Below are 10,582 nucleotides of genomic sequence, written 5' to 3' on the forward strand. Positions count from 1 at the left end.
ACCAGCTGAGCCCGCCACTCCTTTTATTCTCTCATATTATGACACTTTCCAACAATACAATACACTTAGAATTACTGTAGTACCTTTTAATGCTTTATGTGTGATGCAGTTTACTGTTATGGCCATTTATGTACTTTACATCATGGTGATTCAACAGAAGTTCCTGTAAAGAATACAGTAAATTCAGTTAATTATCAATTAATGCTGTAATCAGGGTAAAATGAACTTACTGGCATTTATGTGACCTCGTCTCATGGGTTCTGGGTTTATTTTACTTTATAATATAGACCCACAGTACAAATGTGTGCTAGAGAAGTGCCAGGTGTGGTGTTAACCTTAATATAAGTAATTGAGACCATTGGGAGATAGCAATATGGAGAAACAGCCATTGAACTAATTATGTGCATGGAAATGGGCGTTAGGGAGTCATTAGATAGATTATATAGCATCATATCAGTGTGTGACATCAAAGTGCAACATCAACTCCAGAGAGACACACACAGAAGGCTCACAGGCTGCATTTCCAACATACTCATCATCAAAAACAACCTGCTGAAGGGAGGGAGGGAGGAGATGGAGGATGGGAGGATAAGGTGTGGTTTGGAAAAAGCAGTTATCTAATGGATATAAAATTAAAATTACTTGAGTCTGTCTTGCTGAGATTTACAGGCCTAAACATATTCCATGCAAATAGTGTTCATTGTCTATAGGACACATTGTATCAGATGGGACGACCAATAAAGATTTAAAGTACGAAATGCCTTTATTGACAGCAGTAAAATGGATTATAGGAGAGGAGACACTAACTCACATCACTGTCATTACTTTTAGTGGCGTCTGGCATTTACTCTCACTGAGATCATTTGCAAAACATCTCATTTTATTGCTCTTATGTTACGCAATTACAGGTTTGTTGCCCGCTTCTGAACAAAAAGAGACTCCAGGAGTAAGAAAAATGGTGTCTAAAATATGTGTGAATATGTAATATGTCTTCGGTACCTCTGAAAGATGTTTAATGTTGTGCAAGTTTTCATTATTTGAAATATGCACTGCATAGTAGATGTTTCCCTGTATATTCTGCTAATCAGCTTTAATGATTTTGTTTATTTATATGCACAATATTATCAATAAAGTCTAGAGAAGATCTACATCTGCATAAAAGGGAGCCGATGTCAGACTGCAGACCATGTCCCAAAAGACATTCTCTCATCAGTTAAGATCCATGGTGCACTCATGTTGTGAAAGGATAGTAACAACTGTGAAACCTCTATCAATCATCTATCATGACTGGGTTTCATCTGTTGTTGAATGATGTTATAGTCAAAATTAACCAATAAATATACTTTTTTTCCTGTTACAAAGGTTCCAGTTATTTCAGCCATGTTCCCAGCTATATTTCCCACAATGTTATGTGATGTGTAGCCTCTTAATGACACTCAACTAAAGGATTTCAGCCTAAAAATACAGCTTACTATTGCTACTATTTTATCTTAAGTGACATTTAACACAAAGGGATCACAACTATTATTTGGTATGGCTATGTTATTGGACATTCAAACTGAACCTGGGAATTGTGTTTCCCTCATAGATTTATCCACAACAATATTTTATAAATAAGTAGAACAAACTACACTCAACTCAATGGTGTATACTACCCATGATTCCAAAGGTATTTTTTAACAATGTGGCATGCCATGCAGGAAAGTGGTAGTGCTGGTGAACCATGATAACTGTATAAAATTTGACCTGTGATATCACCATCTTTAACTGTCTTATCTTGCTTATATTTTCTGTTGCAAGATTTACATTCCAGTGGCACAAACTGAGTTTGTCTGGTAACAGTTATATTGTATGGATGTGGCATCTTGTAGTGACTGGAATGACTTCCTGAGGTGTGAACAATGTATTCAGTATTCTCTCCGTGTCCATAATCCCACACACCATGCCAGCTCCAACACACAGCTTTGCTCTCAAGAATGCAGCGATGGCGCACCATTGTTCAAGGACATAAACTGAATGACAACTACTTTGGTATTTTAACATTAGACATATACAAGTAAAGCTCCCAGTCTTAAGTATTTAGTTCTTCTGGACGACTAGTCATAATAAGCATGCAAGCTCAGTCCGCACTGTCAAAGGGAAAGTCCTTTACGAGTCATTTTCATGCCAGGCACAAAGAGAGATGGGGGGGAAACGGGGAGACAGAGAAAGAGCGAGCAACAGAGAGAGAGGGGCCCAGTTGAGCGAATGCCATGGGCAGCCGCACAAACAGCCCTCTCTTTTTTCTGCTGCAGAACAGTGCTACAGTGTTTTACGGTGCCAGATTCACCGAGGGGAGTTGCCCTTGAGTTATTTATCAGTGTATCCTTGAGGGCGTGCGGCAATCGCCCTACATTTGACATAGTCTTTAAATGGCCACATCAGCAAACAGATAATCAGTGAGATAAAGAAGAGCATCTTCCATGCCAAGCCTGGGAGGTGGGGGGGGGGTGGGGGTGCGGGGTAGGGGTGGGGGGTGATGGAGAGAGGGGAGGGGTATGTATATAAATGGAGGCCAACGGGCATTCGCAATCCCACGGTCTGTCAGTGCTTCAGTACCAACTGCTGCCTCCCTAAACCCATCGACCCCACAGCCATGTCGTTCAACGGAACCTGGAAGGTCGACCGCAGCGAGAACTATGACAAGTTCATGGAGCAAATGGGTGAGTGAGTGCTGGCGGGCACGCTTGTGTGTGTATATGTATGTGTGTGTGTGCATGTATGCCTGGTTCAGACTCAAATGATCCACTCATGTCATCCTATACCCCGGTTCTATTTTTTCCTCTGGCAGTATGATAGTGTGTGTTGAGTTTATGAGGTCAATATACAACATGTCATGTGTGTAACTGAAGTATCATGTGTTTCCGTGTGACATGACATCACAGACTGCATGAGTGTTACATAGTGCAGTGCGGTGTTGATAGGTTTGAAGCTTTATGGCACTAACTATAATAAGAGCTGTTGCTAAATTAAGAGCTTGTCGACGAACAAGTGCTTTCTTTGGCCCAGGACACAGTTTACTACTTGGAAAGCGTACTGGTGGAAACTTCAAGTCCACAACTGGGTGCTGGCCAAGCCGGGTGCAGCTGATACAGTTTGATGCTGCAAACAACTTCTGCTTTTCCTTTCAGTGAACTATAAACATGTAGACTTACTTTCATTAAATTCCCTACATTGTCCCAAGCCTTATTGGCACAAATTCCGCAGTGTATTTCCATGTTTTTTTGTGTTCACCCAGGTATTAATGTCATGAAGAGGAAGCTGGCAGAGCATGACAACCTGAAGATCACTATTGAGCAGACGGGGGACAAGTTTCACATCAAGGAGTCCAGCACTTTCCGGACCAAAGACATCGACTTCACCCTGGGCGCCCAGTTTGACTACGCCCTGGCTGATGGCACTGAAGTCTCAGTGAGTGCTTCAGGCATCATGTGAACCTGCAGCAGTTGGTCCAGCCGCTATTTCGTAATTTACTCAAGATCTGATGCAACTAGAACTGGGTCAAATTAGGAATAATACTCCTTTCCTTCTGATATCGATGGATCTCATCACAATGGCACCAACAGGAAAAGTGCAAGCCGAGCTGACTAAAGCAATTGCTGAGTTTCAAAAGTTTCAATGAATAATCACAGTGAAGTTGTAGCGGCTGCAATGAGTGTAAACTGTATAAATATGTATAAATTCCTAAAAAAAAAAAAAAAAACTCGCTCTCGCCTCTGCCAGTGAAACTCTGTAAACATACATGAATTTATGTAAAAACTGATATTGTGCCAGCTTTCTGTGAAAACAACTGATGCAAATGCAACACAAGATGAGCGGAGCATTGAGAATACACACTGTGCTGATTTCCAAAGTAAACACTGTGTACCTGAACTGCATGCAGTACACAAAAACTAGACGGTACAAGTATCTCAATGAGATACTGAAGAATTCAAGCTCTTTTTGGAAATGTAAATGTATTCGTATGATTCCAGATGTTAACCCCCTATATTTTACCCAGGGTGCGTGGGAGCTGGAGGGGGAGATGCTGAAGGGAAAATTCACCAGGAAAGACAACAGCAAGGTCCTGACCACCACTAGGGCTCTGGTGGGAGGAGAGCTGGTGCAGGTCAGTAGGTCAAGATTCACCTCATCAATCCTCATCAAATGCTAAAGATACTTTTTTTTATGTTTTTGTGTTTTGCTGCAGTGAATAGGATTAAGATTTTGTTCACAAACCTTCCCCATTCCTCTTTTCCCCACAGAACTACAACTATGAGGGAGTGGACGCCAAGAGGATTTTCAAGAAGCAGTAACCTGCAGTCTGGAGTTCACATGACCTATTTTGATATAGATGATATGATATAGATTTTTATTTTCTAACAATAAGACTACACGGCAAAGTTGAGTGTATTCCCATTACATTTGATTCCATATACCTCAAAATGTTGACAAAATTTGCAAGTTTTGATAGACACACTGGGATAGTGGACCTACTGTATAACATATCAATGTGCCTTTGAGAGAATCAATATGATTGGCTAAACCAAAACACCCAGTTACCCAGAAATGGATCAAGACTAGTTCTAGATTAAATCTCTGTAACAGTGGAGATGGATTGCGGATTTCTGTTAGTCTAGGCCTAGGATTACTTCTTGTCTGGGAAACTGGACCCCGGCAACGACTGCATCTGCACTAGAATCTAATTAGAAAACATTTAGTCCCAGACTAGACTTAATCACTGTGAAGGAAACCTGCCTAATGTGCCACAGATACTGGAGTCTGGACAGAGTGCTGCACAATTCCCACACAATATGAAATAAATATGGCTTCGTTATGCACCTTTAACTGATTGGGAAATAAGTCATTTTATACTAAAAGTTTTGATACACTATGCTCTGTAACAATAAAGATACTCTCACATGTCAGTGGATTTTTTTTTTTAAGGCAAACTGTTGGGAGTGGCAATTTTATTGACATTATAGCTGTTATTAGTTAAGTTAAAATAACATTAGAAGTTCTTTTTGTTTCTTCTAACACATGAATATATGGAGAATAAGATATTATTTGTGCATCGTATCAGATATGGGTGAAAAATGTAAGTAAGAATATAAAGTCTAAATGAAGTAGGAATATAAAGTTGACAAAGATGCAAGTCATTATGCAGGTTCTAATCAGAACTATTATAACTCCAAGCCACACCAAGTCAGCTGTTATCAAGTCAGCTGTTATCAAGTCAGCTGTTATCAAGCACAAAGTGATCCCTTGATTACATTTTATGGGCATCCTAAGTTCAGATGTTTTGATAAAGGGAAGGATTTTAAGGACACGGAAGAAATGTCACTGTACCATAGCATTTCACACTTTTTAAACATTCCTATCAGTTATATCTTACTGTAACCTCGAAAAACTAGATTTGAGATACTACTCCTTTAAATCCACTCTGACACAGCAGCACTCTGGTCTGATCACATGATGACAGCAGTGTCTTGTGCAGTCATGTGTCTAGTCTTAGCTGTTGTCCTCAGCTGCAGGTCTGAACGGACTGACACAGCGGTGAATGGAGGGGTTTCTCACATGATGGGGTTATATAAATGTGGCGGACAATGCAGTTCATTCACTTGTAGAAATCTTCGTTGAGTTACCTTCCTTGCTTTTCAGTCATGGAAGGGAGAGAGAGGCGGTGGATGCATGTGAGGGAAATGAACAGCGCATGCACCGAGCCTCTCTGGCCACAAGAGGTCGACCGCTGCCCACTTATCCTTTAAACATCAAGTCTGTATTATTCACCAGGTTTGCCAAGCTCTTACTGGGTATTGGCAGAGGTGGAAAGTAACCAAGTACATTTACTCAATTACTGCACTTGAGGACAGTTTTGAGGTACTGGCACTTTATTTCCAGTATTTCCATTTAGTGAGATTTTACTCCACTTTAACCATTTCTGACGGAAAGACTGTACTTTTTACTCCACTACATTTATCTGACAGCTAGTTACTAGTTACTTTGCAGAATACAGTTTCACAGGCAAAAGATATGATAAGCTCATAAAATAAGATGCATTTTTTTAAGTTTTAACTACCCAACAGTATATAGAGTAGTAAAACCTAGCAAAACCTGGACCACCTAATATTAAAATACTTCTTACAGGTTAATGAATCAATGATAATCAATAACACTCTGAAAAGGACCATCCTTCAGAATGAGTAGCCTACTTTTACTTTTGATATTGAAGTACATTTTACTGCTAGTACTTCTATACTTTTGCAAGTAACATTTTGAATGCTGGACTTTTACTTGAGTATTTTTCCATTATGATATTGCTACTTTTACTTGAGTAAAGGATTGGAGTGCTTTTTCCACCACTATCAGATGTGTTTTTTGGCACGACAATTCTGGTGATTCCCTTCACTCTTTCTGTAATATTGTTACTCCAGGTGTAATGTAATTAACTGAACTGTCACCAAAGTACAACCCATTTTAATCAATATAAAAACATCCAAATGCACATACAGTTTCACTAGATAGTTCATGGACAAAATCATACAAAAAACTGTCTAATATGCAATTTAGACCCAGTGACCAGTAAACATATTTTTAAATGTTTTTAAAATGTCTTCTGGATAAGCACCAAGTAACTTTATATGAACCTTATTCCATAAAGATAATGATTGATAACAGAAGGTGTGCTTATCACATATGGAAGTAATACCTGCTCTGGGGCGGACTGAGTTCCTACTCTTTACCAGTTTGAACCTGTTACTGTTGAAACTAGTAATCTTGGTCTACTCTGCTATTGTAGATTAAGAGTGCTTCTGTTAATTATGTTCCTAACAGATGACAAGTGCAGAGCTGATTATCACCTAGGTGTGTGCTGGCCTCTGGGGATATGGACATATTCTCCTTGTGTGTGGCTTCTATTGAAACAATGCTGTGCTGCTTGCTGGATCCACAAAAACCTATACAGATGTCAAACAGAGCAGCATTTAGCCTTCCCCACTGAGCAGTGAGACCATCTTCACTGAGTAGATTTTTAAGAACTAATATACATCCTAGCTACTTGTATCAGTGCACACGGGCTAAACCCATCATCCTAATGACCCCCCACGCTCCCCTCCTTACCCACACACACGACTCGCCTGCCTAGTGTGTATCGATCGCAGCCCCGGTACAGGCCCCCCACTGAGCCCTGAGTGGCACCCTCTTTCATGGAGGTATAAGCCCGCCGCGCCCAGAGCTAATCTGGCTGAGGCCGGGCCGCTTTGAACATTGGTTTGCCCCTGAACCCGCTGTGGGGAGCAGAGTCCTCCGAGACGCTTCAGATGCTGTGAGGCTGGTGATTCTGTAGTGTTAGTGAAAGGGGATGGTGGTCCTCCTGTGTAGTCTTGTGTTTGTGGTACTTTACATTTTCCCGTCACTGAAAAGTTATCTCGTATCTTGCCTTTGTATATTGTATGTGTTTTGACATACACTGCATGTACAAGATATTAGGCACTTCTTCCTGATATTGAGTTGCAGCCCCTTCTGCACAATTTGCATCTCAGTTGTCTCAAAGTTTAAAAATCCTTCTCTAACTCGTCTGCTTCTCCTCATCTACATCTCCTTCTTTGTGACTGGTATAGATTTAATAAGGGAAATCAATAAGGCATAATGGCTTTTACCTGGATTCACCTCATCAGAAGAAAAAAGTAAAGTGTCACTAATATTTTGTATAGTCAGAAATGATGATGAACTAAGATGAGGAAGGAGCTTTTGGCCATGACCAAGATATTTTGTAACAAAATAATACTTCTCCATTTAAAAAAGTCATTTGAAATTTCAGTATTAGCCTATTGACATGTCAAAACCCCAAATACTCTATATGCTGATGAATCATGGCCACAGTCTAACACAGGTGGATGCTGTAGTATCTTTCCATGACCAGTAGGTAGCAATGTGGAGTTCTATATTTTCTGAGAGAAAGGGCCTGGGTCAGCCTCGCATCTTCATTCAATGATGTAATCTCTCTGTTAAGTCCTCATATGACACACACACACACACACACAGACACACATCTACATGGTGCCATTGTCAATTATTGGATCGCTCACTCAAATGATTAAAAAAAACAAACTATCTAGTAGTAAAAGACTTTTACTGTACCCATTCGGAAGCCCTTGGCATACAGCAGGCCATAATAGCATGAAATCAGTGAGAAGGAGGGAAAAAAGTGGGGAGAGTTAGTCTTCAGTGTTTTGATTGCTATGAGACTGAGAGCGCAGGGGCCCACCCGAGGGAGAGCCAAGCTGTGGGTGAGACAGAGGGAGGAGACGAAGAGGAAAACAGGGAGAGGTGGAAAGAGAGGATGGAGGGAGGAGGAAGAGAGGGGAGGAACACAGAAAGGACAGAAAGAGAAAACATGAGCTGACCAAAAACGAAACTGACCAAATTCACTGACTCACAGTGGAGTCGCCCGCTTATCTGAATTAATAATGATCACAGTGGACACCAGCAGCGCGGCGGGGAGTGTCAGGGGTTGGTTAGGTAATCTTTCCAAGAAAACACAACCCCCTCTGGCCATTTAGTGTTTAGACAATGACTGTGCAGACCTGCGGCTGCTTAATGATGAGTCACTAGATAGTCAGCGCTCAGAGTATCTTTCCCTGAGCCAATTCAATTGCCTGGAGAGTTAGGAATTATTTGGAATTATGATACTGTAATGCTGAATTTGGTAGTTTCTGATAGTATGATGATGAAGATCATGAGAATCCATGGGGAAATGACTAAATCCCCTTTCATTTCAAGTTGCACAAGGTTGCTTCCCCTTCTCTAAAACTGAAAAATATGTATATTAAATATTTAACAATGTCCTTCTTATCATCTCCATGTTGAGATGGTCAATATTAGATAGATCAACTGGCATAGCAAGAGTTATGGAGCCAGATTTTGAAAATAGCAACGCAAAATTCTTTATCAGTCTTTGTGTAACTGTTAGTGCAACATGAACTGCACCAGTGGGCACACTGAGGATCTATTGACTCTCTCCAGGCTCTGTCTGTAATAGCATGTGTCTCTGTTAGCTACTGTATGCTAATATAACTACACAAATAACTGCAGCAAGGCCCTGGTGGATGTTTTACTGGAGCAAGCAAAGCAAAAAGGCTGACGAAAGTGAACTGACAACAAAATACTGGCACAGATGTCACAGAAAAGACTGAATTCATAAGGGAGCAATGACGATTTATAATCCAATAGGATCCTTTTCACATAACATGGCTGACGTACTTCTGCAGGGTATAGATCGTTCTCACCATTGCCAGCAATGTTAAAAAGCTTTCTTTCGCCTCAAACTGTCTGTGATCACTTATTTTGGGCAGTATCATTGTCATATCTTTCTGTTTCTGGTGTCAGACATGTATAAAAAAGTGATTTGATCCGGGGTCACAAAATGCTAAATAGCTAACAAAGGCTAGTGGTAATTTCTGTGCTGTTAGCATTTTGTGACCCTTGATCAAATCACTTTTTTATAATCATGCAGTAGTCTGACAACAGAAAGAGAAAGATATATCAATGACAGCACCTGTATTGTGATATACAATATGTTGAAACACAAAATAGTGATCACAGACAGAGTCGGACACAACAGAAATTTGGCTTTTTAACATTGTTGGCAATGCTGAGAACCGATCTATACCCTACAAAGATGAAACAGAAGGAACGTCAGCCATGTTTGTGAAGAGGGCCTATTGTTTTGAGAAAAGGCGAGTATCCTTAAACCTCTCAGTCACAGGAAAACGCAGACACATTACAGTGAGGCCGTGCGTCTCGCGTGCCGCAGCTGGAGGAGCACGAGTGAGCGGGGGACAGCGACACCTCTTTAATGGACTTGTCAAGTGGGGTAACACCATTACAAAGTGTTGCCAGTTGGGCGTATGCATGCGCGCGCCTGCATGAACATGTACGCACCACATGCACGAGCGCACACACCTGGCTTTACTCCCACTACACTGCGCTCTGTCACACTCAGCATCGTCCACGACATGCAGCATTGTGTGAAACCCACCGCCCGAACATGGATGTGTGTACGTCGTGTGAGAACCTGGTGTGTGCCACAGACAAATGAAGACAGGATGAGTGCGTTTGCTCCCTCCTCACACATGGAGAAGGAAAGAGAGCAGGGACAGTGGAGGGAGAGAGACTAAATTGGCTATTGCCCTCTGTCTCTTGAGTAGCCAGCCCCTGGGTTGGGTGGGCTATTCTTATAGAGGGCACAGCGAGGTCTGCAGCTCCCCCGCTGCACCAACCACTGCACAGGATCCCACAGCCTGTTCTGCCGTCCTAATGCCCCCCGAGGTGCTGGGAGGAGGTGTTAGCCAAAAGAGAAGTGTGAGAAGGGAGAAAGAGGAAATCGAGCTGCGTGGATGTGATTTCTATGTGTATTAAAGTCAAAATTCAATCTTAATGCTCTTGGATTCTTCAGATGTGCTTGACTTGGGTTTGAAGCCTTCCACTTCAGAGAGCGTGCTTCGTGAAGCGTGACGCAACATTCAGACAAAAAGAAATCATCACGATCATGACAGCAGGGATG

At 41.4% G+C, this 10,582-nt stretch overlaps 1 protein-coding gene across 1 annotated transcript; it reads left to right on the forward strand.

The window, feature by feature from the left end:
- Positions 1-2,588: 2,588 nt before the first annotated feature.
- On the forward strand, positions 2,589-4,932 carry LOC139657843 (fatty acid-binding protein, intestinal-like). The gene is made up of 4 exons (XM_071535788.1): positions 2,589-2,702; positions 3,278-3,450; positions 4,040-4,147; positions 4,284-4,932. The coding sequence occupies exons 1-4, from the start codon at positions 2,636-2,638 to the stop codon at positions 4,332-4,334; spliced, it is 399 nt and encodes a 132-aa protein (XP_071391889.1). The 5' UTR covers positions 2,589-2,635; the 3' UTR covers positions 4,335-4,932.
- The last annotated feature ends 5,650 nt before the right edge of the window (positions 4,933-10,582 follow it).

The sequence above is a fragment of the Centroberyx affinis genome, unplaced genomic scaffold, assembly GCF_046629955.1.
Source record: "Centroberyx affinis isolate AG114_WGS23_722 - 3 ecotype Tasmania unplaced genomic scaffold, CSIRO-AGI_Caff_v1 ptg002764l_1, whole genome shotgun sequence".
Taxonomy (NCBI): Eukaryota; Metazoa; Chordata; class Actinopteri; order Beryciformes; family Berycidae; genus Centroberyx; species Centroberyx affinis.

Bases quoted from the DNA above. Each gene is read 5' to 3' on its own strand.
- LOC139657843 (XM_071535788.1), top strand. From the start codon at position 2,636: ATGTCGTTCAACGGAACCTGGAAGGTCGACCGCAGCGAGAACTATGAC. The intron at 2,703-3,277 runs GTGAGTGAGTGC...GTGTTCACCCAG, and splicing joins CAAGTTCATGGAGCAAATGG to GTATTAATGTCATGAAGAGG. The intron at 4,148-4,283 runs GTCAGTAGGTCA...TTTTCCCCACAG, and splicing joins TGGGAGGAGAGCTGGTGCAG to AACTACAACTATGAGGGAGT.